This window comes from Sorex araneus, chromosome 4 (genome assembly GCF_027595985.1).
Source record: "Sorex araneus isolate mSorAra2 chromosome 4, mSorAra2.pri, whole genome shotgun sequence".
NCBI lineage: Eukaryota > Metazoa > Chordata > Mammalia > Eulipotyphla > Soricidae > Sorex > Sorex araneus.
This window is the reverse complement of record NC_073305.1, coordinates 18,978,932-19,004,401: the sequence shown is the minus strand read 5'-3', so window position 1 is coordinate 19,004,401 and position 25,470 is coordinate 18,978,932. Positions and strand designations below refer to the sequence as shown.

Here is a 25,470-nt window from a genome sequence, read left to right as displayed (position 1 = left end):
TCTTTATATATGATGGGTCTCCATTCATATCCAGGCGAGTTTACAGTCTGGAGATGGGAATAACTTGAAGGAAGTTATCTGAGGTTTCAGAATATCTGAAATATCCATCACCAACTCAGTTTAGTTACTGCAGCTGTATCCAGTGCAGAGATACTTCTGTAGTGTTCTCAAAAGTTGCCATCAACTGCCATTTTTTATTTTCTGCTAAGGATCCTGGAAATCAAACATCCTTTTTCAAGCTTTAAGTAGGTCTTGTTTTGTTTCTCTGTGAAGCTTCTATGTCCACCATACAATAATTCCACTGGCATTTATTTGTCAAGTCAAATGTCATTTCTATTTTTGCTCGTATAGTCATTTAAGAAAAAGAGCTATGAATTGAATGTAGTCATATATATCTTATATTTTTAGCATCATGTAACCCCCCTCCCAATTTACTATACCATAGTCAATTGCTGGATAACATTAGGTTGTCCTTGCTCCTCCCTAATGGAGCTTAGATTTATTGAGTTACTCCCACAACAGTGCCCCTGAGGCACACCCAATTTTATCAGGCACTGTATCACTGTCATCCCCTTGTTCATTGATTTTCTCGAGCGGGTGCCAGTAATGTCTCCATTGTGAGACTTGTTACTGTTTTTGGCATATCGAATACCCCACAGGTAGCTTGCCAGGCTCTCTCGTTTGAACAAGATACTCTCCGTAGCTTGCCAGGCTCTCCGAGAGGGACGGAGGTATCACACCTGGTTCGGCCTCATGCAAGGCAAATGCCCTACCCGCTGTGCTATCGCTCCATCCCCATCAGGCACTAATAATCCTATATTGCTTTTTCTCTTTCCATTAGGTCATTTTCATGGTTTAGCAGTGTCCTTTTTGTATAGACACAGAAAGACAGCTCGTGCTATGTTTTTGTAACATAGGAGTAAATTGACTCCAAATAAAATTCCTGGGCATCCATCCATATTTATTTGACTTAAGCCTCAGTTGCCCTTAGTTCCTAGCACCCTTCAAAAGGGTCCTTATGAAGGGACTTGATAGACAAAGGTCAAGCAGTAAGCTACCCTAGCATCAGAAAAGGATAAGGTAAGTGCCATAAGAAGAAAGAGCACAGTCATGGAACAAACTCTGTCATGACCCAAAAAGAAGTACCTGAATAAGGACCCTGCTGAGGTTAGGAAAGACTAACCTAGCCTGAGGACTATAGTCTGGGATACATAGCAAGATGTTCCCAAGAAGAGTCAACCTTTAAGTTTAATATAGCTCTTCCTGTGCTCATACAAAATGACTAGAACTATTATAAGTAAATTTACTGCGATTGGTTAAATGGATTACTAGCTGAGGAAAGGAGAAAGCAATATACTCTAGATGGAATCCCATCTTTGAACCGATCTCCTAGTAGTTTGGAGTGCTGAACCCTCAGATGAGATCTTGACCTTGGGTTAATCTCTTAGAATTTACCCTGAAGGAGTGGATTTACATCTGTTTGTTGCTATAACAATGTTCAACTCCACCTATGTGTACCCCCATGCTTCATAATTTCTATATAACTATGCTGTAAGGAAAAATAGGGGGGCTTGGACTACGATAAGGACTATGAGGATGAGGATAAGGGAAATATGAAGACTGGGACTACGACCAAAACTACAATGACGATTATGCTGTAAGGGGACTACTCTGGGTCGGGGGGAAGGGAGCAGTGGAGAGAAATAAAATGACTACCAACCAGCCCTGTCCCCGTTTCTCTCTTCCCCTGGTCCTTCAGCTGTCCATAGCCATGGGCCAGCCAGGGGAAGGGTTCTTTTCCACTGAACGCTCGAGTCCTGCATGCCCACACCTTTTTATTGAAACTCACTGTCAGTAACCTCTATTCCCTCCCACCCCTATTAATTTATTATTCCCTTTTCCCCTCCATTCCCACTTGTTCATGCTGTTGTGATGGCCAGGGATCACACACACACACACACACACACACACACACACACACATACACATTTGGCTATGGAACTCACACACTGTGCTCACTGAAATCTTTACTCTTTTTAGTCACCATGATTGCATACATGCTTGCTGTCACATTCTTCACTTGAGGCATGCAAGCTGTAATGCTTGCTGAGACTCACGACGATGGTGCTTATACACAGACTCCCAGGAATGTCACTTCCTGGCTGTGTTTTGCACATCTGTTTAGTTGTAGTACTTACAGATACCTGGCTTGGTGCAATTAGGAATCACTTACAGCACTGGAGATCACAGACAGCAGAACTGCCAGCTCTAACAGAAGAGCTATGAAGATAACACTCAGTACCCGTGTGACACCAAGGATTTAAGACCATGACCAAGTGTCTTGCAAGACCTCCAGGCCTGGCTACTTACTGCTTTTTTAAAAAATAATTAAATGCTTAAATCTCTTTTAACTGATTTATGTGAGTTGATTCTAGTATATGCCATTTAAATGTGGTTGTTCAGTATTTCTATCACCATATAATTAAATAGTCTACCTTCGTTTTTAGTGTTCAATGCAAGTTCTGCTATACATCAGGCTTTCACAAATGTATATGCATGATTCTGGAGCATCCATTGGTTCATTTTAAAATTTCTTTTGCTGGTCAACAATACTGTATTTATTACTATAAGTTTTGTGTAAATACTGATATGTGAAAGCATAAGTGTTCATACTTTTTGATCTTTGTCAGGATTGTGAGTTATAATTGCAATCTGTTATTGTGCACAAATTTAAAAATCATCTTGTTGAATTACACACAAAAAATAAAAAGCAAAGGAAAAATGGTAAAAGTAAACAAAAATAAAATTATTTTGTTGGATCAGAATTTTCACTGAGATTATGTATCAGTTATGGGTTATCTAGCATTATTATATTAAAACTTTTTACCCATTAGTATATAGATATTACACTGAAGTCCACTGATTTATATATCCTTTACTATATTCAAATATGAATATTTTCATTTATAAAATTTATGCATATATTTTGTGAGGAATTTTTTTGCCATTATGTGCAGAATTTTAAAAATTACATTTATGTACAATGTGTGATCAGAATTTACTTTCCTGAGTATGGTTAATAAATATCAATCATTTCTCTAGTGCATTTTGGGCTTTATATAAGACAAGTATATATTTATATGATGATATTGTTAATTTTATATCATCCTTTTATTTGTTTTCTTTTTTTACAACAATGACTTAGAATTTCCAGAACATTGCTAAATAAAATTGGCAAAAATTAAGGGCACATATATTTATCTTGATTATGATTCAATTAATTATTATATTGGGTATTTTCTTAACATATCTTTAATCAGAAAATAGAAAATTTTTAATTTTTTAAAGTTTGCTTTGAGCTTTGCAAAATAAATTTAGTGTGTGCTGCTATACAATTCTAGAATCCATTAAGATGGTCCTATTTTCTACTTTAATCAGTTAACATGTTAAATTTTTATTAATAAACCTCCTAATGTGAACGTTTCGTTGCTGTGATAAATTCAATTTTATCAGGATGGAAAGTTACTGTTTTTCATCTTTGGATTCAGCTTGTTCATGCTTATGTTTTTATTTAGAAGTTTTGCATTATGATTTATGGGGAGATTAGATTATTATTTTCTTTACCAAGGCTCCTCTAGCTGCCTTTGTTTGGTTTCAATGGTTTCGATGGCAATATTACATGATTTTTTTCTACCATTCGAAAGAATTTGTTTAAGATTGGATTTGTTTATTGAATGTTTGGGAACACACAGATGTAAAATTATTTGGCTTAGCTTTAGGGTAGATTTTTAAACAACTAAATGAATGTGTTTAATAATACATAGAATAAAAAGATAATTAAGATTATCTTTTACTTCCTGAAACATTTGAATTTTTCCCATAAGCTTTCCATTTTATCTAATTAAAAAATCATTGACATAAAGTTTTACTATATAATTTTCTTAATCTCTGCTCTTCTTGTACATCCCCTTTTTTGAGTTCTAAAATTTCTGATAATAAAGATTTGTTGTTAGTGAATGATTTATGCTTTTACCTTTCTATTTTTTTTTAAGTTTTTGAGTCACACTTTGGTTAGCCAAATACAAGACATAAACCTACCTATTATACTCTCTTTAGTCTGTATATATCAATGGGTCAAGTGAATTCTAGTTTGGTGTTGATTCTTTATTTAAAAAAATTTTTTTTAAATGGGTTTTCATTAAAGTTTTATTTGGGTTTTTGGGTCACACTGGAGAATGCTGAGGGGTTACTCCTGACTCTGCACTGAAGAATTACTCCTGGTGGTGCTCAGGGGACCATGTGCAATGCTGAGGATTGAACCCAGGTTGGTTTCGTGCAAGGCAGACCACCCTACCCACTCTACTCTTTCTCTGGCCCCTGGTTTTGATTCTTATCAACACTTTGAGGACAATTTTCTACTCTTTCCGGTTTTTATTATTGTCTTGAGAAGAGACTTATTAGTCAAATTGGCTCTCATTGGCAGAAAATGTCATTTCTCTAAACTACTTTTAAAGTCTTTAAGTGTTTTATAATTTGACAATTTTTCTAGGTCTGAATGTCTTCATACATTCTCTTCAAATTAGTTGGCCTTCCTAAATTTTAATCTAGAGTTTAATTAATTCTAAAAAGTGCTTAGTAGGAGCTGGATCAACAGTACAGTGGAGAGGGTACTTGCCTTGCTCACAGCCAACCTAAATTCCTAAATTCAATCTCAGGCACCCCAGATGGTTCCCTGATTCTGCCAGGAATGATCCCTGAGCACAGAGCAAGAGTAAGCCCTGAGCAACAACAGATGTGGCCCCCAAACAAATGGAAAGTGTTCAACAGTATATTCTTTATTGTTCTATATTCTATTTCCAAAATTTTTTATATTTTAAATCTTTTCACTTGAACCATTATTTTTTCATATATGCTTGAGTAACAGTGTAATTTCCCCTTCTAATTCACCAGCTAGTTTTTTCTTTCTCTGTGACAAATCTGACATGTTACTTGAATCTTTGTTTTTTTATTTATAGAGCTCTACTTTTAAATCTACCTGCCTAATTTTGTATAGTCTTTGTTTTTGTCTTTGTGTTTTACTCCTTAAACTTCTAAAAGTAAATTATACATGCCTATGCTATGATAATTACTTTATTTGCTGTCACTTAAGAACCAATTTTGTGCTTTCTTTTCATTTTTCCTCTGGTGACTTGTTTATAGTAGTTTATCTCGTGGGACTCAGGACAAGTATAGGGAGGAGAAGGAAAGAAACGAGTTAAGGGGAAGGGGAGGAGAGATAGATGCCAAGCAACGGGTAGGAGTCAAGGGGATCCTGGTACATCAGCGTTTTTAAGGACTGATAGAGCTAAATATCCAAAACACAGGGTCAACAGTACTGAAATCACAAGAACCAAACCTTAAGGATCAAACGTAAAAGGTGCCTGTCAAGATGGCAGGCTGGGGTCGGTGGGCGGGGTCGGAAGGGAATTTGGGAACACTGGTTGAGAGAAGTTGACACTGGTGGTGTTATCAGTTCTGCCATATTGTGTGTCTAAAACTCAGCCATGACCAACTTCGTAACTCACCGTGCTTTAATATGGAAATAATTAAAATTAAATAAAACTGAGTTACGATATGATCTGAAGAGATTGAAGCATTTATATGAACAGTTAAGTAGATATTTGCCCAGTGAAACTAAGATTTTAAATAAATCAAAATAGGCCTCATCGTGTGTCAAATAAAACTATTTAAAAATTTAGGGAATTTTGGAAAGGTCTGTGGTGGAGTTCATAATGGGCTAGATGGTGACTCCTGAACATTTTTCCTGTCTGGAAACAAACGGCCTAGGATGAAAAGCTCATTTCCACTGGCATGTGAGGAGTAGAAATTATATTCAGACTCCCCTGGAACTGGGAAAACAAGTTTCCTTTCTTCAGGGCACTAAATATATCCCACAACATCTCTAAATTATGGGCACCTAAGCTTATGGCACCCACCAATCTGTATTCTCACACAATAAGGTCATACAATTTTAGTCCATATAAAGAGAAAAAACAAAAAGGGAAAATCCACTCTGTTCTTGTTTCCTAAAACAGAAAATTGTGTCCTGACAGTCTAAAGTATCTTTTACAAGACAGAGACATGGGTACCTGCATTTACCTGGTTTAACTCATGTTTCAAGTGATGGTACTATCCTGCCTGTTCCGAGAGATGGTACTATCACTCATGATAGTAGCATGAACTCTACAATCTCTGAATTAGGAGCATTCTCTAATACCAACTTCTAGTTGAATACAGAAACTGTTATACCAACCAGGAGGATCAAATACTTTAAAAAATCTGTCTGAATTTATTAATCTTAATAAATATATCTCTGAAGTTTAAATGCACTGTTTTATCACTTGATTGCAAAAATATTTAGGGGCTGAAGCAACAATATAAGGGTTAAGGCATTTGCTCTGCATTAAGTAGACTCCAGTTCAGTCCTCAGCACTGCATATTGGTTACGTGAGCAGCGCCAAGAGAGATCTCTTAGCACAAGACATAAATCCTGAGCACAGTCAATGTGGCCCAAAACAGGCCTCCCCCAAAGCATTTTTTTTTTTGCTTTTTGGGTCACACCCAGCGATGCTCAGGGGTTATTCCTGGCTCATGCACTCAGGAATTACCCCTGGCGGTGTTAGGGGGACCATATGGGATGCAGGGAATCGAATCTGGGTCGGACGCGTGAAAGGCAAACACCCTACCTGCTATCGCTCTAACCCCGCCAAAAGCATTTTTAGATGTTATATTTGCCAAAAAGGTGAGGAGGATAAAATCATGTCTCTTCAATACTAAACCAGAAATAACTTACGATTTTCATAAATTCATTATTCTATAATTATTCTGATTCTATAATTATGTCTGAGAATAGCAAGCAACTGACCAAAATATTTAAAATCCTTATATATTTTGATTATCTGTAGGATTTTTAAATATGCGGGTGGGGTGTTTGCCTTGCACATGGCCGACACGGGTTCGATTCCTCTGTCCCTCTGGGAGAGGCCGGCAAGCTACTGAGAGTATCTCTCCCTCAAACCAGAACCTGGCTAGATACCGGTAGAGTATTCAATATGTCAAAAACAGCAACAACAAGTCTCACAATGGAGATGTTACTGGTGCCCGCATGAGCAAATCGATGAGCAACGGGATGACAGTGATATAGTGACACCGTGATATATTTAATGAAATGATATAGGGAAACAGATAAAATTATATCTCTGTCTCCACCAGTGTCCATTGGAGGATTTCATTTGATATGATCTCCTCGTCTTTAAGATAATTAAGTTTACAAATTTTATTTTTGCCTTTGTGAACTTCTAAAAAAATTACAGTAGTCACTATATATATGTGCATATATATGTATCATCCACATGTCTTTTTATAAAATATATATAACACCATAAAATGCAGCTGTGAAAAAAATTCTTCAATCATACTAAACAATTATCTGGGCTTTTAATTTTAATACATATTTGATTAAAATTGGTATAGATTTACTGAACACAGAAATGTGCCTTTTCATGTAGTATCAATTTTTATAATAATTTCCCTGTTAGGCAATTTCTCTCTGTTAGGATTTCTGCATCTGTTTCTTCCATTTTGCAAACAAAAAAAAAATCAGGCAGAATATTTCAGCAGGTTACAGGAACATCATTACAATGTTCCACACAGAAAATTAAAATATTCAAAGCACATAAAATCATCCTAAGTCTAATTAATATCTAATCAGTGTTTTAATGTCTGTTCTAGAGAAAATTTTGTTTTGCAGATTTTTAACAAATAACAAATTAGTTTAAAATTTGTGACCAAATTGAGATTCTCAGGAGTGAAAGGCAAACTGAAGAGTCAATAAGAACAATTAACAAACTGCAGAGACTCTATTGGAAGTGAAAGGGTCATTCAGTATCAGCAGTAAGAATACATTTGAGATAGAACTGACTTTGGTAAATACATGACAAATTACCTTCCAATTAGATCAAGCAGAACACAACCAAGCAATACATTCATTAGAAAAATACATGCACCTTTGATAATTACAGTCTCATTTTTCTGAAAAAAAATTGAGAATGTTACGCTGTTCTTTATTTCTAGTGAAATTTCACTAGTTGGAGAGCATTTAAGAATTTGTTGACTCAATCATCCAACAATAAATTATAATTGTTAGATACTCTCTATATGTTAGGGATATGAAAAATTATGAACAAAATGTAGGAAAAATAGAGTACTGTTTTTTACTTCCCTAAAATGTAAGGAGAGGCTGTTTCTTGATGAAACTTACATTTTAATGGAAATGAGAACAATTACAATATAAATTAGCTTTTATAAAAGATTGTTTCAGATGGCCATAAGTCAATAAGTAGATGTGACAGAGTGACTGAAAATGGGCTACCCCATGCTGGGCAATCAGAGACTGTTTATGACAGAAGGCTTCTCATACTCATACAAAATTACCTGTGTATCTTCATGAAATGCAGATTCCAGTTCAGAAGGTTGATATAGGGACTGAAAATAAGCATTTCTAATGAGATCTCAAGTGATGCCAAATTATCAAGTCCTCAGACTGTTTTTAAAGAGTAAAATATTTAAATAATATGAAAATGATAAGAATTAGAACTGGGGTTAATCCTTTCCATGACAATCCTGTAAAAGGATTTGGGAAAGGAATTGAGATGAAAGCTCAGTTTCTGTGTCTCATTTGCAACTTTCTCTTTTCTCATTGGTTTTAGGATATGCTGCAAGATATAACCTGTGTATCTAAACTGTCCTGAGCTTCATTTCTGTCCCTACATCTTCACAACATTGAGCCAGTGCACAGTTCACTATCTCTCAGTCTCACTCTTCTAGATTCATTGCAGGACCCTTGGAAAATCTGTCTGACTGATGAGAAATACTCAATAAATGATAGATAATCTAGATTGGCAAATTCAACCTCACTTCAAGGTTCTTTTTCTTCTGATTCATTTATAGTAAAGATCACTGTATCACTGTCATACTGTTGCTCATCGATTTGCTCGAACGGGCACTAGTAACATCTACATGTGAGACTTGTTGTTACTGTTTTTGGCATACCGGATACGCCACAGGTAGCTTGCCAGGCTCTGCCATGTGGGTGGGATACCCTTGGTAGCTTGCTGGGCTCTCTGAGAGGGGCGGGAAATCAACCCAGGTTGGCCTCTTGCAAAGCAAAAGCTGTACCCGCTGTGCTATCACTCCAGCCCAATAGTAAGGACACAAACACTAAAAATAGACTTTGATTTCCCTAAGTTTCTTTTGGACAGAGATGATCACATCATAGTCATAGTCAATGGCATGTTGAAGGAAATCCCTAGAAAAAAAGAAGAAGGAATTCTTTTCTATACCCAAGGCAAAGGCATAAGATCTTCTCATCCTTTGCTTGACATTCTGTCTTCCTCATATATACATAACAAAACAAGAGTTCTAAAGGTGAAACAGGCATCTTACTGACAAATATCAGTAGTATAAACATCATGACTGGGCAGTAGAACAGAAAGGCAAGAGTCTGAGAGCTCACGAAATTTGCTGCAGCAATCATAGGTTGTTTATCTCCATACTCTTTAAAATATGAGGGAAAAAACCCTCTCTGTTTAAACTTATGTTAGTTAGGTTTTCAGCTTTTGTTAATTGAGGAAATTCATATCTATTTGTTTAGTTATGTTGCTAATTAGTATTTATTCTAAAATCTGTTTAATAATAGGAAAATGCAGATACAATATAAAACTTCAATTAATGCATTTAATAATATCAACCTGGAGCCATCTGCTAAAAATTTGACTTCTAAGAAATGTCATTGCATTTGAGTCTTGCACTGGATAAAATGAAAATTTTCTCATCAGCTCTAAAATTTCTTATACAATTTTGAAGTTTCCACAGTTTATAAATTTTGATTGAAATTCTTTAGTTCTGAGATAACTTATAATATCATTATCACATAATGACTTGTCAGAATCTAGCCATGACTAGCCATATGGACAAAATCAACCATCATATTCAAACAAATCTAGGACACATTATAAGGAAAATAACTGCATTGAGTACTTGTGCTCAAGGGGAAAAAGCATATATTAGTATGTTCAACCAGTTTGAAAGAAAAGTCAAATTAACATAATGAATGAACAGCCATGAAAAAAGGTTTGGAAAATTGAGACATAGTATTGGATACAGAGAAATAGAACTGTTAAAAAAAACTAAACACTGTCATATAGGTGAAGGTCCTTGAATAAAATTAATAACTCAGCAAATATGTATTTAGTATTTACCCTGTGCAAAATATTAAGGAAAATTTAGGCTTGTTCTTCTAATCTGTTCTCCCTTCAATATATATTTTTCTTGCTTGTCTCTAAGTATCATTGCTTGTTGGCTTGCTTTTTCCACCCTGGACAAGCCCATGTTCTCTCTTGAACATGTGCTTCCTTCATCTCTTTCTCTCCCCTCACAATGATCTAAATCAGCTTTATTCAACAAAATCTATCTTGCTTACTAAGAAAAAAAATCAAAGACATTGGAAATAGTATGCCAATATTAAGGTCCTTACTAATTTGTGATAGACAAGATAAGGGCATTTTACATACGAGTGTCAAAAAATTGAAGCCAGCAGTAATAGTCTAATACAAAAATACTCATTATGAACTAAGATTGCCCAGATGAGCTGGTCATTTAAAAAAAAAAAGAAAGAAAAGAAGAGAGATAGGTGATTCGGGGTGAATAACAGTGACAAAGAAAGTTCAAGTGAGGGTCCACTGGGAGACCCTGAAGATAGATAGACCCTGGTCCAAACATTTCCAGGAGGTGGATTGGCAGTTAGAAAGTGGCGTTAACAGCTGATTCTTAAATAATTTGAATTCAAAACTTACTAATAATTAATTAAGAAAACAGAGTTTAAGGGGGGGGGGGAAAGCTGCCTTTTTAATAATGCCTTGTCTCTGTATACAAAAACCCAAATGTCTCATTATCTTCTTTTCTTATAAGGACACCACTCAAATAAAATTAGGATACATCCTTAAGATCTAATTTTACTTAAATTTCCACATTAAAAGTCTTAAATCCAAATACGGTCCCATTCTGGGGGGCCTGGTTTGGTGCCAACATACGAATCTTGTGGGGGAAATGAATTTTGAAAATTCAAATATTAAACACGGAAGTCACCTTGTTTTCCTTTTTCTCTGTGGAACTCGCCTGAGGTCAAACTTACATGCAGATCTGTGCTCCAATCTTAGGAGTCATCTTGCTGGCCCCAAATCTTTTACTTTTAAATCCTGCCTACTTACTTGCCAATCAAGAGTAAACTTGGCCTAGTACAATTTATTTCCGAACAAAAGTCAAATATTTGTCATTTTATCACCTGAAATTAAGATTTTTCTCTTTTTAGTTTATCAAATTTCACTCAACTTTCAAGATTTGCTTGAACTTTTTTTCTTATGACATTTTATTATACTCAATTTTTTCTGGACTCTACCTTAATCTAGATTTTCCCCCTTTCATTTCTGTCACCTTACTATTTCTGAAAAAAATTCACTTCAGTTATAGGATTGATGTTCTTTATAAGATCATGAGTTTTGGGGAGACAAAAGAAACCCAATAAAAAGACTAGAATCCTGTTTAATGGTGTGAATGTAAAAAAAATGAATTTTATTATGTTGATTTTTTCAAATTACTAAAATTCTCTGTGATAAGGAAATTGGAATAATAACCATTATAAAGTTAAAATGAAAAGTAGATGGAGTAACCTATGAACAATAGTCAGACTAATGCTTTATAAAATATGTAGAATATAACACTGAGTATAAATATCTTTTTAGACCATGTTTTTTAAGTTCTGTCCTACATGATTTGCATGAATTATCTTTTAGAAGCCTAAGGAAAATGTAGACATGTATGATTACCCCATTGTGTAGAAGAGAGAACTCCGTTTCTCTGAGAATAAGTAGTTTATTTAAGGTCTAACAGTTAAAATGTGATGGAACCAAGATTGGAGCTGACATTCAGATGATCAAAAGCATATAGACTCCATTTTGACATTTTCAGGAGAATTTTGTTTTGGCCACACAAAACAGTGCTCAGAGGCTACTTTCGCCTCTGTGTTCAGGAGTTGTTTCTGCCAGTGCTCGGAGAATCACGTGGTGCCAGGTATTGAACCTGGGATACCTACATCCCAAAACATGGACTCAGTCTGCTGAGCTATGTCTTTGTTTCAATTTGACATTCAAATGCAAAACCATCTTGCAGAGTGAAGTTCATAAGTACATTTTTCTTCTCTCTTACTGGACAACTCTTATATCTGCCCTGACGTGCAAGTAACTTTAATTGTAACCCCAGTTTTGCCACAGTGTATGTGACAACTAGCATAGTATTTAGTCATGAAAATATAGAGAGAAGCTAGTCTGCAGTTCCAAACCTGTCAAACGAGAATAGTTAATGATGGGAGCAACAAGCCATAGGAGATCTCCATTTGTGCTTTAATTTCAAGAGACATTATATATTTTTAAAAAACTCACACATTTTAAAAAATATTCTGAGTATAACAGCCATCCAGGGAAAAAAAAAGAGATAAATATCTTCAATAACAACTCTTTTTTCTCTGGTTATGATAGCACAGTGGGTAGGGCGTTTGCCTTGCATGCGGCTCACCTGGGTTCGATTCCTCTGCTTGGCAAGTTACCAAGAGTATCTTGACCACAGGGCAGAGCCTGACAAGCTACCCGTGGCATATTCGATATGCCAAAAACAGTAACAACAAGTCTCACATGGAGACGTTACTGGTGCCCGCTCAAGCAAATCGATGAGCAACAGGATGAAAGTGATACAGTGATACCAGCTATCTGATCCTACTTCCATATAAAAGAAAGCATCAGTATTTTTTGTATTAGAGTTTGTTGTCTTAATGAAATGCAGGGAATTTCCTAACATGTTATGAGGTAAGCAGCATAAAACCTTAGAATACATAAAGTCTTGAAATACTTTGAATACCATTGAAAGGTTTGTATGCATGTTAAGACAAATCATTATGTTACTATGTTCTATAGAATACATATATGCATTTGATTTCAATATTCTATTGTAAACTGTTAAATTTGAGTTCTTAATTTCACATGAAAATAAAATATTATAATTCTGAATTTTGTGCTACTAAATTTTCAATAATGTGTATATTTTATTCACATGATTTAGATTGATTAATTACTATCAATTCATTTTTTAATTAACATAGCAATGTGGTAGGAATCTTCAGTTTTTGATAAATTGTCATCCTATTTACACATTAAAATGAATATCTGGTTCTTGTCAAATGAGTCTTTATTACAAAGACAATAATGTAAATTTATGTGAGCCTTTGTGATTTTGGAATAGTCACCAAATACTAGCTGGTAACAGTTATGAATATTTATCAGCTGCTGTTATTAAAAAGTCCATTTTTTTCCCCTAGAGTTTTTGAATAAACAATTTCAAAATGTTACTCCATCTGTCAATGTTTTCTGAAAACAGTACAAACCTTCTTTTTTATCTTCAGGAGTAATTTTCACTTTTGTATCTGTTATGTCTTTGAATGAAGCCAGAAAAAGTACCACATCTCCTTTCTCATTCTTTATAGGAACGATATCTAGTAGGCACCAAAATGGAGATCCTGCAACAACAATAAAAATACAAGTCAACTACTGCCTCATATTTCCTTCAGTGAGAATTTTAATCTCTAGTGGTATAGCTAATAGCATCCTTATTGTTTCCTAATAAACCCAACTCCCCGATCTTCATCTCTCTTTAAAAATTCAGTTTTCAGATTCAAGAGATATTTAGCCTATAGGCCTATCTCTTCATTCTCAAATGAAATGCAGGCATTATAAATAAGCAGTATTTTAAACATTTGTATGTCAGAGTTACTTTGTTTATATTATTAAAATCGTACTACAAAATATCGATACAGAAGGATTCTCCTCTATATGACACTGCCCTTCCTATCTCAAGTCCAAGTTGGTTATGAGATCAAGTTTCACATTAACTCTGCCAGATCTCTTTTTAGTCCATTTTTTTTAAGTAAGTTTTTTCTTTAAATCAAAAGGACTAAAATAGAAAATTCTAAGTTTAAGGCAGGATTGCAGCTACCTAAACTCTAATTCGTTGCATGCTGATTGCAAATTAACACACACACTAAAAACTGGTAGAATAACAACATATTTGCAAAAACAACATTATACAACATATAGGTGTTATACAATAATTCACAACTGAATGGATAAATATTATGAGCCTAAAGTTGAACAGAGAGTCTTCCCTGGGGCCCCTCAGAGGGGATGGGCACCAGCTTCCCTCCCCACCCCGAGCAAAGCTCCCGGCAGCCAAAGACCACCGAAACCTAGCTACAGCCATGCTGGAGGCCCCTCTCCACACGTTCGGACAGGCCTCATGTATGAAGGTACCGGCAGAGGAACCCAGGTGTGTGTAATCCCATCAAAGGCCAACATCCAGAGAGAGACTTAAAAGCAAGCTCTCAGATTTCATGTAGCCTGCTTCTCCCTTTGGGAGAAACTGGCAATCTTCTGAGAGTTTCCTGCCCACATGGGACAGTCTTGCAAGCTTCCCATGATGTATTCATATGCTAAATCCAGTATCAAGCTGGATCTCATTCCCCTGACCCTGAAAGAGCCTCCAGTGCGATATTATTGGGAGGGCCGAGTCGAGAGAGACTTCTAAGATCTCAGGGAAAGGACGAAATGAGATGTTACTGAGCCCGCCCGAGAAACTGACGATTAATGGGATTTTCGTGATTCGTGATTCGTGAATGTTGAACAAAAGTAGTCAGTCACAAAAGAGCAGAATTCAGGATGAACTCATTTACATTAAATCCAAAACCATGAAAAAGTAATCAGGTTTGTTGTTACTTTGGGTAGACTACAAGTTAGGAGTTCTCTGACACTCATCAAGTTTTGTCTCATGATCTTCAAATTGTTTACAGAGGCATGTTCAGTTTTCAGAACTCATCAAATTCTCTAGGTATACTAGGTTGTGTATGTTTTATTTCAAGGACATAACTTAAAATCAACAGTCGAGCTTAAGTTTACTTATTTTGGAAAAAAAGAAATCATGTGAATTACTAATAAGTAAGATCAAGTCTAAGTCATTATTTTTAAATGGATTTTACACGAAAAATTCTACATGTTTTCAAATTAAACATCTACAGAGTGGGCATCATAGTACAAAGGGTAAGGCACTAGCCTGGCATGCAGTTAACCCAAGTTTGATCCCTGGCATCACTAATGGTACTGAGGAAAACCAGGAGTGATTTCTGAGCACAGAGCCAGAATTAACTCCCAAGCACTGCCAAGAATGGCCCCCCCAAACTGTCACTGTCATCACTGTCATCCCATTGCTCATGGATTTGTTTGAGCAGGCACCAGTAATGTCTCTCATTTAGAGACTTATTGTTACTGTTTTTTTTGGCATATCCAATACACACGGGTAGCTTGCCAGGCTCTGCCACTCGGGCTCGATACTCTCGGTAGCTTGCCGGGCTCTCTGAGAGGAGCGGAGGACTCGAACTTGTGTCGGCGGCGTGAAAGGCGAACACCCAACCACTGTGCTATTGCTTTTACATTTATAGTATGTTTAATTAAATTTATTATATTGTCTTTGGGAACCTTGAGGGGGGCTCTCAAGGCCCCCAAAGATAATACAATAAATTAAATTAAACATATTATAAATATAAAAACATTCCATGCACATTTTCTACCCCAAAACACTCCTAAAGAGAAATATTTGAATAGGAAAATGCTGATTAAAGATAAACTATCAATCTACTAACAATTTGCCTTCATTTTTCTTTCGTTTCTTTTTTATTTATTTATTTATTTATTTATTTATTTATTTATTTATTGCCTTTTGGGTCACACCCGACAATGCATAAGAGTTACTGCTGGCTCATGTATTCAGGAATCACCCCGGCAGCACTCAGGGGACCATATGGGATGCTGGGAATCAAACCCGGGTCGACTTAGTGCAAGGCAAACGCCCTACCCGCTATGCTATTGCTCCAGTCCCTCATTTTTCTTTTGAAGGTAATAAGACTTCAATTAAGTAAATTTCCATCTTATTTGGAAGTGGATTTTAATGTATCAGAATAAAATAACAGAATCAGAAATATCCTTGGTAGTTTGCCTTATTCAGAACATACAAATATTCAGATCTATATTAGATCTCACAATTTTTAATAGAGCTGATGTACCATCCGGCTTTGGAGTCTATCACATTTCTTCAGAGCAGTATAGATAAAGCAGTTGAATTTTTTTTTAATTTAGAAACATCTGACATAAAATAATATTTTATTGTAACTCCTGCTTTTTTAGAAGTTTGACTAAATTCACTTTATGTTAATATGATCCCAGCCATGTGGCCAGGGAGTCAATCCTCCCTGAAACTTGGTTCCATTGATCATAATATTCTAATATCCTTCAATACAGTGGGAGATAAAGTAATCTCAAAACACAAGACAATGAATAAACTCTATTCTCCATGACTTATGGAGAAACCTCAAGGAGATAAAAGTCATATACCTGGCCAAATTTTGCTATGCCTATCATCACCCTACAATGACTCCAGAATTTTCTATGGTCATCATTTAAAATTGAAAGCCTCTTTTGTTAACATTATAAAAACATAATGAACCATCAATCAGGTCATGCTATCAATCAAATTCTAGAAAATTGTAATGGTAAGGTCATGGACACTGGTATGAGTTATTTGGAGCTCACATTTTGAATTATTTGTTGGTAAATTACTTTGTAGGAACATGACCCAGATCAGAACAGAGGCTATTCATTTTCCTGAAATCCATTTTATCTATGCACTCAGACAAGCACCATTATTGTCTTTCACAGAACCTTTGCTCAGGTGCACCAATGCATTTTAGAAATAGACAAAGGCACAAAATGAGATGAAAGCCAAGGAAATAGCAGCCAATATGGCAATATTCTCAAATCCATCCTTGATGCACAGCTGTCATTTAACATGTTCTGGGGCGGGGCTGAAAGATCACATTGAGATTTGTTTTTTAAGTTTCAATAAGATGCCATCTCTGATATTTTATAAATTTGACAATGCAAGAACTAGCTGGTATCAATGTGAATGCTTACATGCCCCAAAAACTAAGTATTAGGAAAGAGTATAAAGAACAGACACATCGGTTTCCTTCCTTCCTTCCTTCCTTCCTTCCTTCCTTCCTTCCTTCCTTCCTTCCTTCCTTCCTTCCTTCCTTCCTTCCTTCCTTCCTTCCTTCCTTCCTTCCTTCCTTCCTTCCTTCCTTCCTTCCTTCCTTCCTTCCTTCCTTCCCTCAATCAAGCATTTGGATTTTTCCACACCACTGCCTTACAAATGTGGCATTGAGTATCTCAAAAGTTAAAAAGCAAAGTATCTTAGCTTGCTTCTGCCAGAAATAGAGGAAAGATGCTATAAACCTACACATGGTACTAAGCAAAACTCTTTGCATTTAATTTATTCCCTTATACATTCCTTTTCTACTTTCTTAAATTTTTTTAGCATACTCTCCTAGGTTCCTGCCAAAACCCTCAACATGTATGATTGATAATTTTAGGCTATTTCTAGGATGTATTGCATTCTTTTACCCAAGAACACAATGATCATCATACCACCTGTTTCAGTCAATACAGTTCAGACCTGGCACAATAAATCCCTTTTAGTGTTAAAGGTGAGAGACAGCAAATGTTTTAGCTTCAAATAAAAGGAAATGAAGGAGTCTTAAAAGCAGAATTAGAGGGCAAAAATCATGTTGATTTTAACTCCTGTATATAGCAATAGCAATTACCATGTGGGTTGGTCGTGCTAAAAGAGATGAGACTCTGCCAGGATTTAAGTTAATAATACCTTTAATTTCCATGGATAAATACAATTCATTGAAAGAAATGTGGTTTATATACCCTATATGGTAAAATGTATTTTTAGAATTGCATGAACAATTACACAGAGCTAAAGTCTGGTGGAATGTTCTATATCTCCATTTTGGTGTATTCTTTCTCTTCCCTTAGGAAACAAAGGTAAAAGAGAATGACTTGCTGATATATAAAATTAGAAGAATATTTATATGTTTTCCATGTATCTTCAAAGATTATATTTGGAAATAGGAATAGCCAATTATAGGGCTTACAGTATGAATTCATGGTTTAATCATTTTAATCCTAAGAACTACAGATATAAATAGAGTTGATTGTTGGTTAAAATGATAATAGATGCCAGAGAAAAAGAGGACAGAGGTGAAGTGGTCTTTTGGGGGTAGCATGGCACTGGAGTTTTGGTGGTGAGTGGGGAAAATTTTATACACATCTACAGGTGTGAAGCCAACCTCCTGAAGTTCCATAATACTGTAAACCAATGACAAATTAATGTAGGAAAAATGCACAAAGAAAAAAATTAATTTGTGAGTTGGATCTTCTATTTAATAATTTTCTTACTTTCTTCTTTAATAATGAGGAAGAAATTATTTTTCTCAACAAAATAGACTAATTCAAAATAATATGTGAATGCTTTTCATGTCCTCATGATTCTCATGCTACTCATATTACTCAACTAGGACTTTGAGTAGACTTTTCTATGTAAGTATGACTATAATATTATAATAGCCTTGAGCACTGTGTTGGTATTATGTGGCCTAAATACTTTCTGGTGCTTCCTGTATTTCACAATAAATATAAGTCTAGTTTCCTACAACCATTGTCTCAGAGCTACTAGGTGATGTGGTGTCAGGTTTGACTTTTCAGAAATCAGTTCAAGGAACATTTATCAAGGTGGCATGACAAAGGGTTACAAGCAAGGAGGCAAGGTTACTGATAATGGTAACTGTGTAATGGGACACTTGAATCCACAGCAGAAAGGACAGGACAGGACAGCAATAGAGTCTAATTGGTTCTAGAACTCTAATATCCTTTCACCTTTATCACATTTGCAACTGCCTTACTCTGGCCTTAATCATCTCTTAATTGACTTCTCACAATTGTTCTTCTTGCCTCTCCTCTTCTCATGATGCTTACAATACTCAGCAAAATATAGAGTCTTGATTAAATACACCCACTGACATTTCACTGTTTGCTTAGAACAATCAACATAATGTTTCCTCAACAACATGGAAGGTCTGTTTCTCAGGGTGTAGAAAGAAAAAGAATGGGATGGGTAAGTGAATAATAGAGCATTACTTAACCAGTTGTCATATGCCTCTGTTGTGCCCCAAGATACACCAAGGGGACCACAGTTTAAAAACCATACAAGTGCGGGGCTGGAATGATAGCATAGCGGGTAGGGCGTTTGCCTTGCACGCGGCCGACCCGGGTTCAAATCCCAGCATCCCATATGGTCCCCTGAGCACCGCCAGGAGTAATTCCTGAGTGCAGAGCCAGGAGTAACCCCTGTGCATCGCCAGGTGTGACCCAAAAACCAAAAAAAAAAAATAAAATAAAAACCATACAAGTGGGAGACAATGACATAAGGCTGGGGGTTCAACCAGTAGGGTCTGGGTTCACAGAAAGGAAACAAAGCAAAAAGGAAGTCACAATAGGAAAAACATTGAGAAACACCAAGCTAAAGTAAGGCTCAGGTGTAAAAGAAGAAGCTGTATTCTGAAGTCCCCAGCGCTGCCGTGCATGGGAGACAGGTCTGTAGGGCAGCAGATTCCTCAGTTTTCACTGTCTGTGCTATAAGAAAGCCTTGAGATGATATTCTGTGGCGAAATATCAAGTAAAGACTTGATCTCATCAGCAGAAAAGATCTCTTTTAAAAACTATCCCTCTACAGTTTAAGGTTTTTTTTTTTCTTTTTGGGTCACACCCAGCGATCTCAGGGGTTACTCCTGGCTCTCAGAAATTACTCCTGGCTGTACTCAGGGGACCATATGGGATGCTGGGAATCAAACCCAGGTCGACCACGTGCAAGGCAAATGCCCTACCCGCCGTGCTATTGCTCCAACCCGGACAGTTTAAGTTTTTGGTCATTACATATTGAATCTGGTTTTGGTGGACATCCCCCTCAACAAATGTTCCAAGGTATCAGTGAACAAAAGGAAAGGGTACCGGGGCCCAGAGAGCACAGCTGGCAGTGAGGACAGAGAGATCTAGAGAGAGAGTGATTTAACACCATTTGGAGACCGCACCTGCCTTGACAGTGGCTGGGAACACCTTTATTTTTTGACGCTTAATATTAAAATAAATATGTGAAAGGAGGTTTAAATTTGTTCCACGTGGAAAAAGAGAGCAGGAAAAAAATGCAGAATATGAACAGTGGTTGATTTGAGGATTTTTCTTTTCTCTCCAGGAGCATTTATTTTCAGTTATTTTAGAAAAGGCATAAAGAAAATTCTAGGATTTGGGAAATTCTAGAAATTTTGAGTAAAACATTTAAAACTTTTAAGATTAAGGAAAATGAAGAAGAGCTAATTCTGGTAGATAACTTCTTAAATATTCCTTGTGGCTTAAATTTTAACAAATATGCCCATTCAAATATTGAGAAAACTTGATTCAAGTTAGAACACGAGAAAATGAAAACAGAAAAGAAATTAAAGTGATGCTTAACTGAATTGAATGTGCCAAGTTATTTTTTCCTTTTTCTATTTTTTTCAAAGTTCCCTTTATTCTAACATGAATATCCTCTCACAGATAAATGTATAAATACTCTGAGAAATTTCTACTAGGAAGGAAAGATACTTGAGAACTTGAAATCCAAAAAAAAAAAAAAATCCACAAGATGTGCTTTACACAATAGTTTCAACATCCTTACCCAAACAAATCACTTATTGGGTTATTGACAAGCAGGTCTATTAATTGCTTTAAGAAAACCAAACTGCTTCTGCTGATAAACAGAAATAATTCTTACCCACAATTAAAAGGATCTCTTATATGTGGATAATCATAAATTCAGCTGTAACAGATTTAGAGAAGGAAACAAAGTAATGGAGTACAGCTCAAAAAGAAAGCAGATGTAGAAATCCTCCATATAATGCATATAACATAGACCTAGTAATAGTCATAATAAATTAAGCATCTTCTTAGTACTAGTATTCAATATGTTTTATGTGTATAATATTCAAATATCTCATTCATCAAACTGACCAACACTTTACCAATCTGAATCATATTTTACTAATATAAAAATTCAAATGTACAGAATTTTCTTCAAGGTCTCATAGATAAGTGTCAAAGACTAAGTGTTTTTTTTAATTGTGCTTTACTTTAATAATCTGAAAAAATACTGTTGTGTGAACAATGTATTGAAGCTTAAGCTTCATTTCTATTTAATTTTTCTTTCTACCATTATTAGAGTATAATGACATGCAATATTTTTATTTTAAAATATTTATTTTTAAATTACTTATTGATTGAGGTTCTGTGGGCTACAATACTAATGATTTCTCAAGCACATAATTCTAAAAGTACACCTATCATCTATGTACCTATATAATTTTTAGATTCTTGTTTTATGAGTAAAAAGGTGAGGTGAAGCCTTGATAATAAAAACTTTTTCTTTTTCTCAAGAATAAAAGTACAACCTCTATTTGAAACGACATTCAACTCTCTTAGCTTTAGAGTGGAATACATTCTTTATTAAAATATTTGTGCCAAGCATGTTTAAATTTGCTTGAGCATTCAGTGAGACAATAAGATGCAAAAGTCAATTGTATTGTTTTCAGCTTTCCTTTTGAGACAAAGAGAATCTATATGCTGCATGACTTCACTAAATGCAGTTACCTCTTTTCTAATATAGATACCTATAAATGCATGCAGAATCATTTTCTGAGCTCATTAAGAAGTCTATACCAGTCCCCTTTTCTCTAGTTTTTTGTTTTTCTTTCCCAGAAGGCTTCTGAAATGACAGTGTCTGTACCATAGTATCTCCAGATAGGAAACATCACAGCATCACCCGTACTAACAAAGAGAACCAAGCCCAATCAGAGTCTGTGTACAACTCACTCTCTGGAGTAAAAGAGGTAAGATGTGATGGACGATTATTAGTGAGCAGAAAAATGTCGGCTTCAATGGATTTTTTTGCTTCATGATTGCTACTTTAAGCCACTTCTTCTGAAGAATAAGACTCTGAAACAAACCTCCTTAAAGCTTGCTTTTAAGAGAAGCAATTTAAGATTTCTCCAAATGCACAGTTCTTCATTGAAAAGAACTTGAAATGAGAACTCGGAGATCAAGAGTTAACCCCGTCTAACTGGACTAGGCTTTAGTGGGAAATATCTCTGGTCTTTGAAGGGTTACAGGAATAATTATTGGTACCAATAGACACAATGTCAACATTAACTCAGCATGGTTATCTGGGTCTGTGGCTCTGTAAGCACTTATTGGAGGACCAAAAGAGTCTATTTGGATATTCAATTGCAAGCAATTAGATACGAAATCATACATTTATTATACATATATATACTCGATTGTATGCTATAACAGAATTTAATAAATGTTTGGACAGATCAATGAATATAAATAATGTCTGTCCTGGAAGAATTCATACTCAACTTTGGAGATAGAAACAACAAATTATAATAACTGCACAGTTTATTTATTAGAAGAAAGTTTCAAAAGCTATAAGAAAAAGAAAAAGGTATAGACTTGTATGACATTCTTAAGAGATTATTCATGAATGTGCCATTTAATACTGTTTGTGAATATTAGTGAGCCATTGGTGTTATTCAGTCTTCTGAGAAGTAAATGATGAGAAGACCTCAATGCAAGTCTGAGATCAAGCAAAGATGAAAGAAAAATTGGAAGATTGTCTTACACTAAGTGCAATTCCAGGGAAAGTTCATGAAGGATATCATCGAGTTATCTAGTTAAGTCAGCCATTGGAGCAGTTTGGCATCTCCCAGAAACAGAACTATCATTGGCCAACCAATGCAGCCCATGGAAAGTTTGTGCCAACATAGTTATTTGTTCAGAGCAGAGTAGCTGCAGGTCATGAACCAACTACTCTGCTATAATGAGAGATGTGAAAGTCACATTTTCATGGTTTCCACAATTAGTATAAGTAGATTTTTCATATCTTAGGCAGAATAGCATCAATACCCCTTCTGTTAGTCACTGCACCCCCATTTTCTATTAAGAACTAAATCTCCTCTCTAGATGCATTCTTGGTAAACTTTGCTCTTTGACTAATTCCCACTAACCATTCTTTATCATCTCATAACTTTAATCTTGACTAAAGAAACCCAACATGAAAAATGGAAGAAGTAGACACATTTAGCAAGAAAGTCAGAAAAAGGGCTACAGTGATAGTACAGTGGGTAGTGCACTTGCCTTGCATGCTGTGGATCTGGGTTTGATCCCCAGAATCCCACATAGTCCCCTAAACCTTGCCAGTAGTGAGCCCTGAGAATAGAATCAGGAGTCAGCACAGAGCACCAACAGGTGTGTTCCCCTCCTTCTCCCAAAAAAATAGAAATGAAAAGAAAGAAATAGAGCCAGGATAATATTTTCAGTTATTCCTTTTACTTCTTCCTACCATTTTTTTTTGCTTTTTGGGTCACACCTGGCTATGCACAGGGGTCACTCCTGGCTCTGCACTCAGGAATTACCCCTGGCGGTGCTCAGGGGACCATATGGGATGCTGGGAATCGAACCCGGGTCGGCCGCGTGCAAGGCAAGCGCCCTCCCCGCTATGCTATCACTCCAGCCCCATTCCTACCATTTTAAAGGCCTGGTTACTTATGAATTTCTTTGGATCTATAAGTGAAATATTTTGCATGAATTATTATTTTTCTTAAGATAATAAGAATTTTGCAGGGGCATTCTAACTCAGGTGGTAGAGCAGATGCAGCATGAATAGGCCTGAGTTTGCTCCTTTGCATCTCAGGTCTGGCCTTCTAAGCTTCCTAAGTGTAGGCCTCAGAATGCCAAAGAATTTTCATGAGTTGCCCATATTTAACAAAAAAAAAGTTAATGAGAATCAAACTTATGAAAAACACAAATTATAAAATAATGCCTTTAGAAAACTAAATTCAAGATATAATAGAAAGAATAAAGGTTTTTAGATTCTAATACATATGGTCCAAACCTAGATTCTTCATTTGCTCAGTATTATCAAAAATAAGTTGCACACTTTTCTATGCCACACCTGCAGACTGAGTATATGATACCTCTTTATTTTTCAATTAAGGAAGCATTACTCTGGAAACCAGAGTACACATTCCCTTGAACATCCTATGTAACACTGAGTTGAAACATATAGTCATTTCATATCATTGGGGTCAGAAAAGATCAAGATGAGATAGAAGTATATGTTACAAAGATAAAATTCCTAAGCTTATAGTTAAGTAAAATGACTGAGATTGAAAGGTCATTTTTTTTTACAAGAGTTGTGACTAGAATACTCAAGTCATATGACTCACATAGTTTAATGTGTTCTCTGCTAAATATCCAGGGAGGACAGATAGTCCAGTAGATTAGACACTTGACTTGCACATACCCAACCTGGGTTCAATCCCTGGTATCCCATATGGTCCCCCGAAAAATGCCAGGAGGAATTCCTAACTGCAGAGCCAGGAATAGCCTCTGAGCATCACCAGGTGTTATCAAAAAACTAAAAAAAATCTGTAAAAAGATTACTTTATTAGGGGCCAAAGAGATAGTACTGTGGGTTAGGTGCTGGCCTTGCACGCAATTAACCTAGGTTCCATCCCCATCATCCCACATGGTCCCCTGACTTACCAAGAGTGATCCCTGAACACAGAGTGAGGAATAAACCCTAAGAACTGCCAAATGTGACCCTAAAACAGACAAAAATTGCATGACTGATGAGTAATCTAGCTGTGATATCCTTTCCATGAAAGGAAAAATTAACACTAGTGTATATTACTGATATTTGTTATAGAACAAGCCGGCTCACATAGCAAATGCAGCATCAATTAAGTCCTTTCAATGAAATTAGATTCCAAATTAGAATTTGTGTTTAAAATATTAAGTAAGATGAAAAGGATAAAAATGTGTTTTATTGGAGAAAGCAGAAATATTGAGGGAGAATTTGGAAACACGGAAACAAGTCACTGAAGAGATGGTTAAGGATCTCCAGACAGCTCTTCAGTGCTTAAATATAACATTACAGTTTTAGGTGTCAATTTAGCACTTTCCAAGAGTATGTAGACAACAAACATACTGAAAATTCTTTCCATTTTGCCAACTCCACTCTGAGCGAAGACTCAGGATCCTTGTGCCAGCTTGCCTTGGGAAACATCAGAGTGAGATACTTCCTAAACTTGCCTGCTTCCCCCCTAAAATACAACTGATACCTCATCAGAATTTGAAGCCATGCTCCTGTGCCAAGTAAGCATGACTTTATCCACTATGCTGAGGTACTAGCACTATCATGATTGTTCCAAGTAAACAGTATATGGGGCTGGAGCAATAGCACAGCGGGTTAGGGCGGTTGCCTTTCACGCAGCCAGCATAGGTT

General features: G+C 36.0%; 1 protein-coding gene across 1 annotated transcript in view; it reads right to left on the bottom strand.

Annotated features, from left to right (window-relative positions):
* Positions 1-25,470, bottom strand: part of KCNH8 (potassium voltage-gated channel subfamily H member 8) — a 384,704-nt gene that overhangs the window by 207,208 nt on the left and 152,026 nt on the right. The window contains exon 3 of the mRNA XM_004603820.2: positions 13,529-13,660. Coding sequence (XP_004603877.2) covers positions 13,529-13,660 — 132 coding nt within the window. The remainder of the gene's footprint in view (positions 1-13,528; positions 13,661-25,470) is intronic.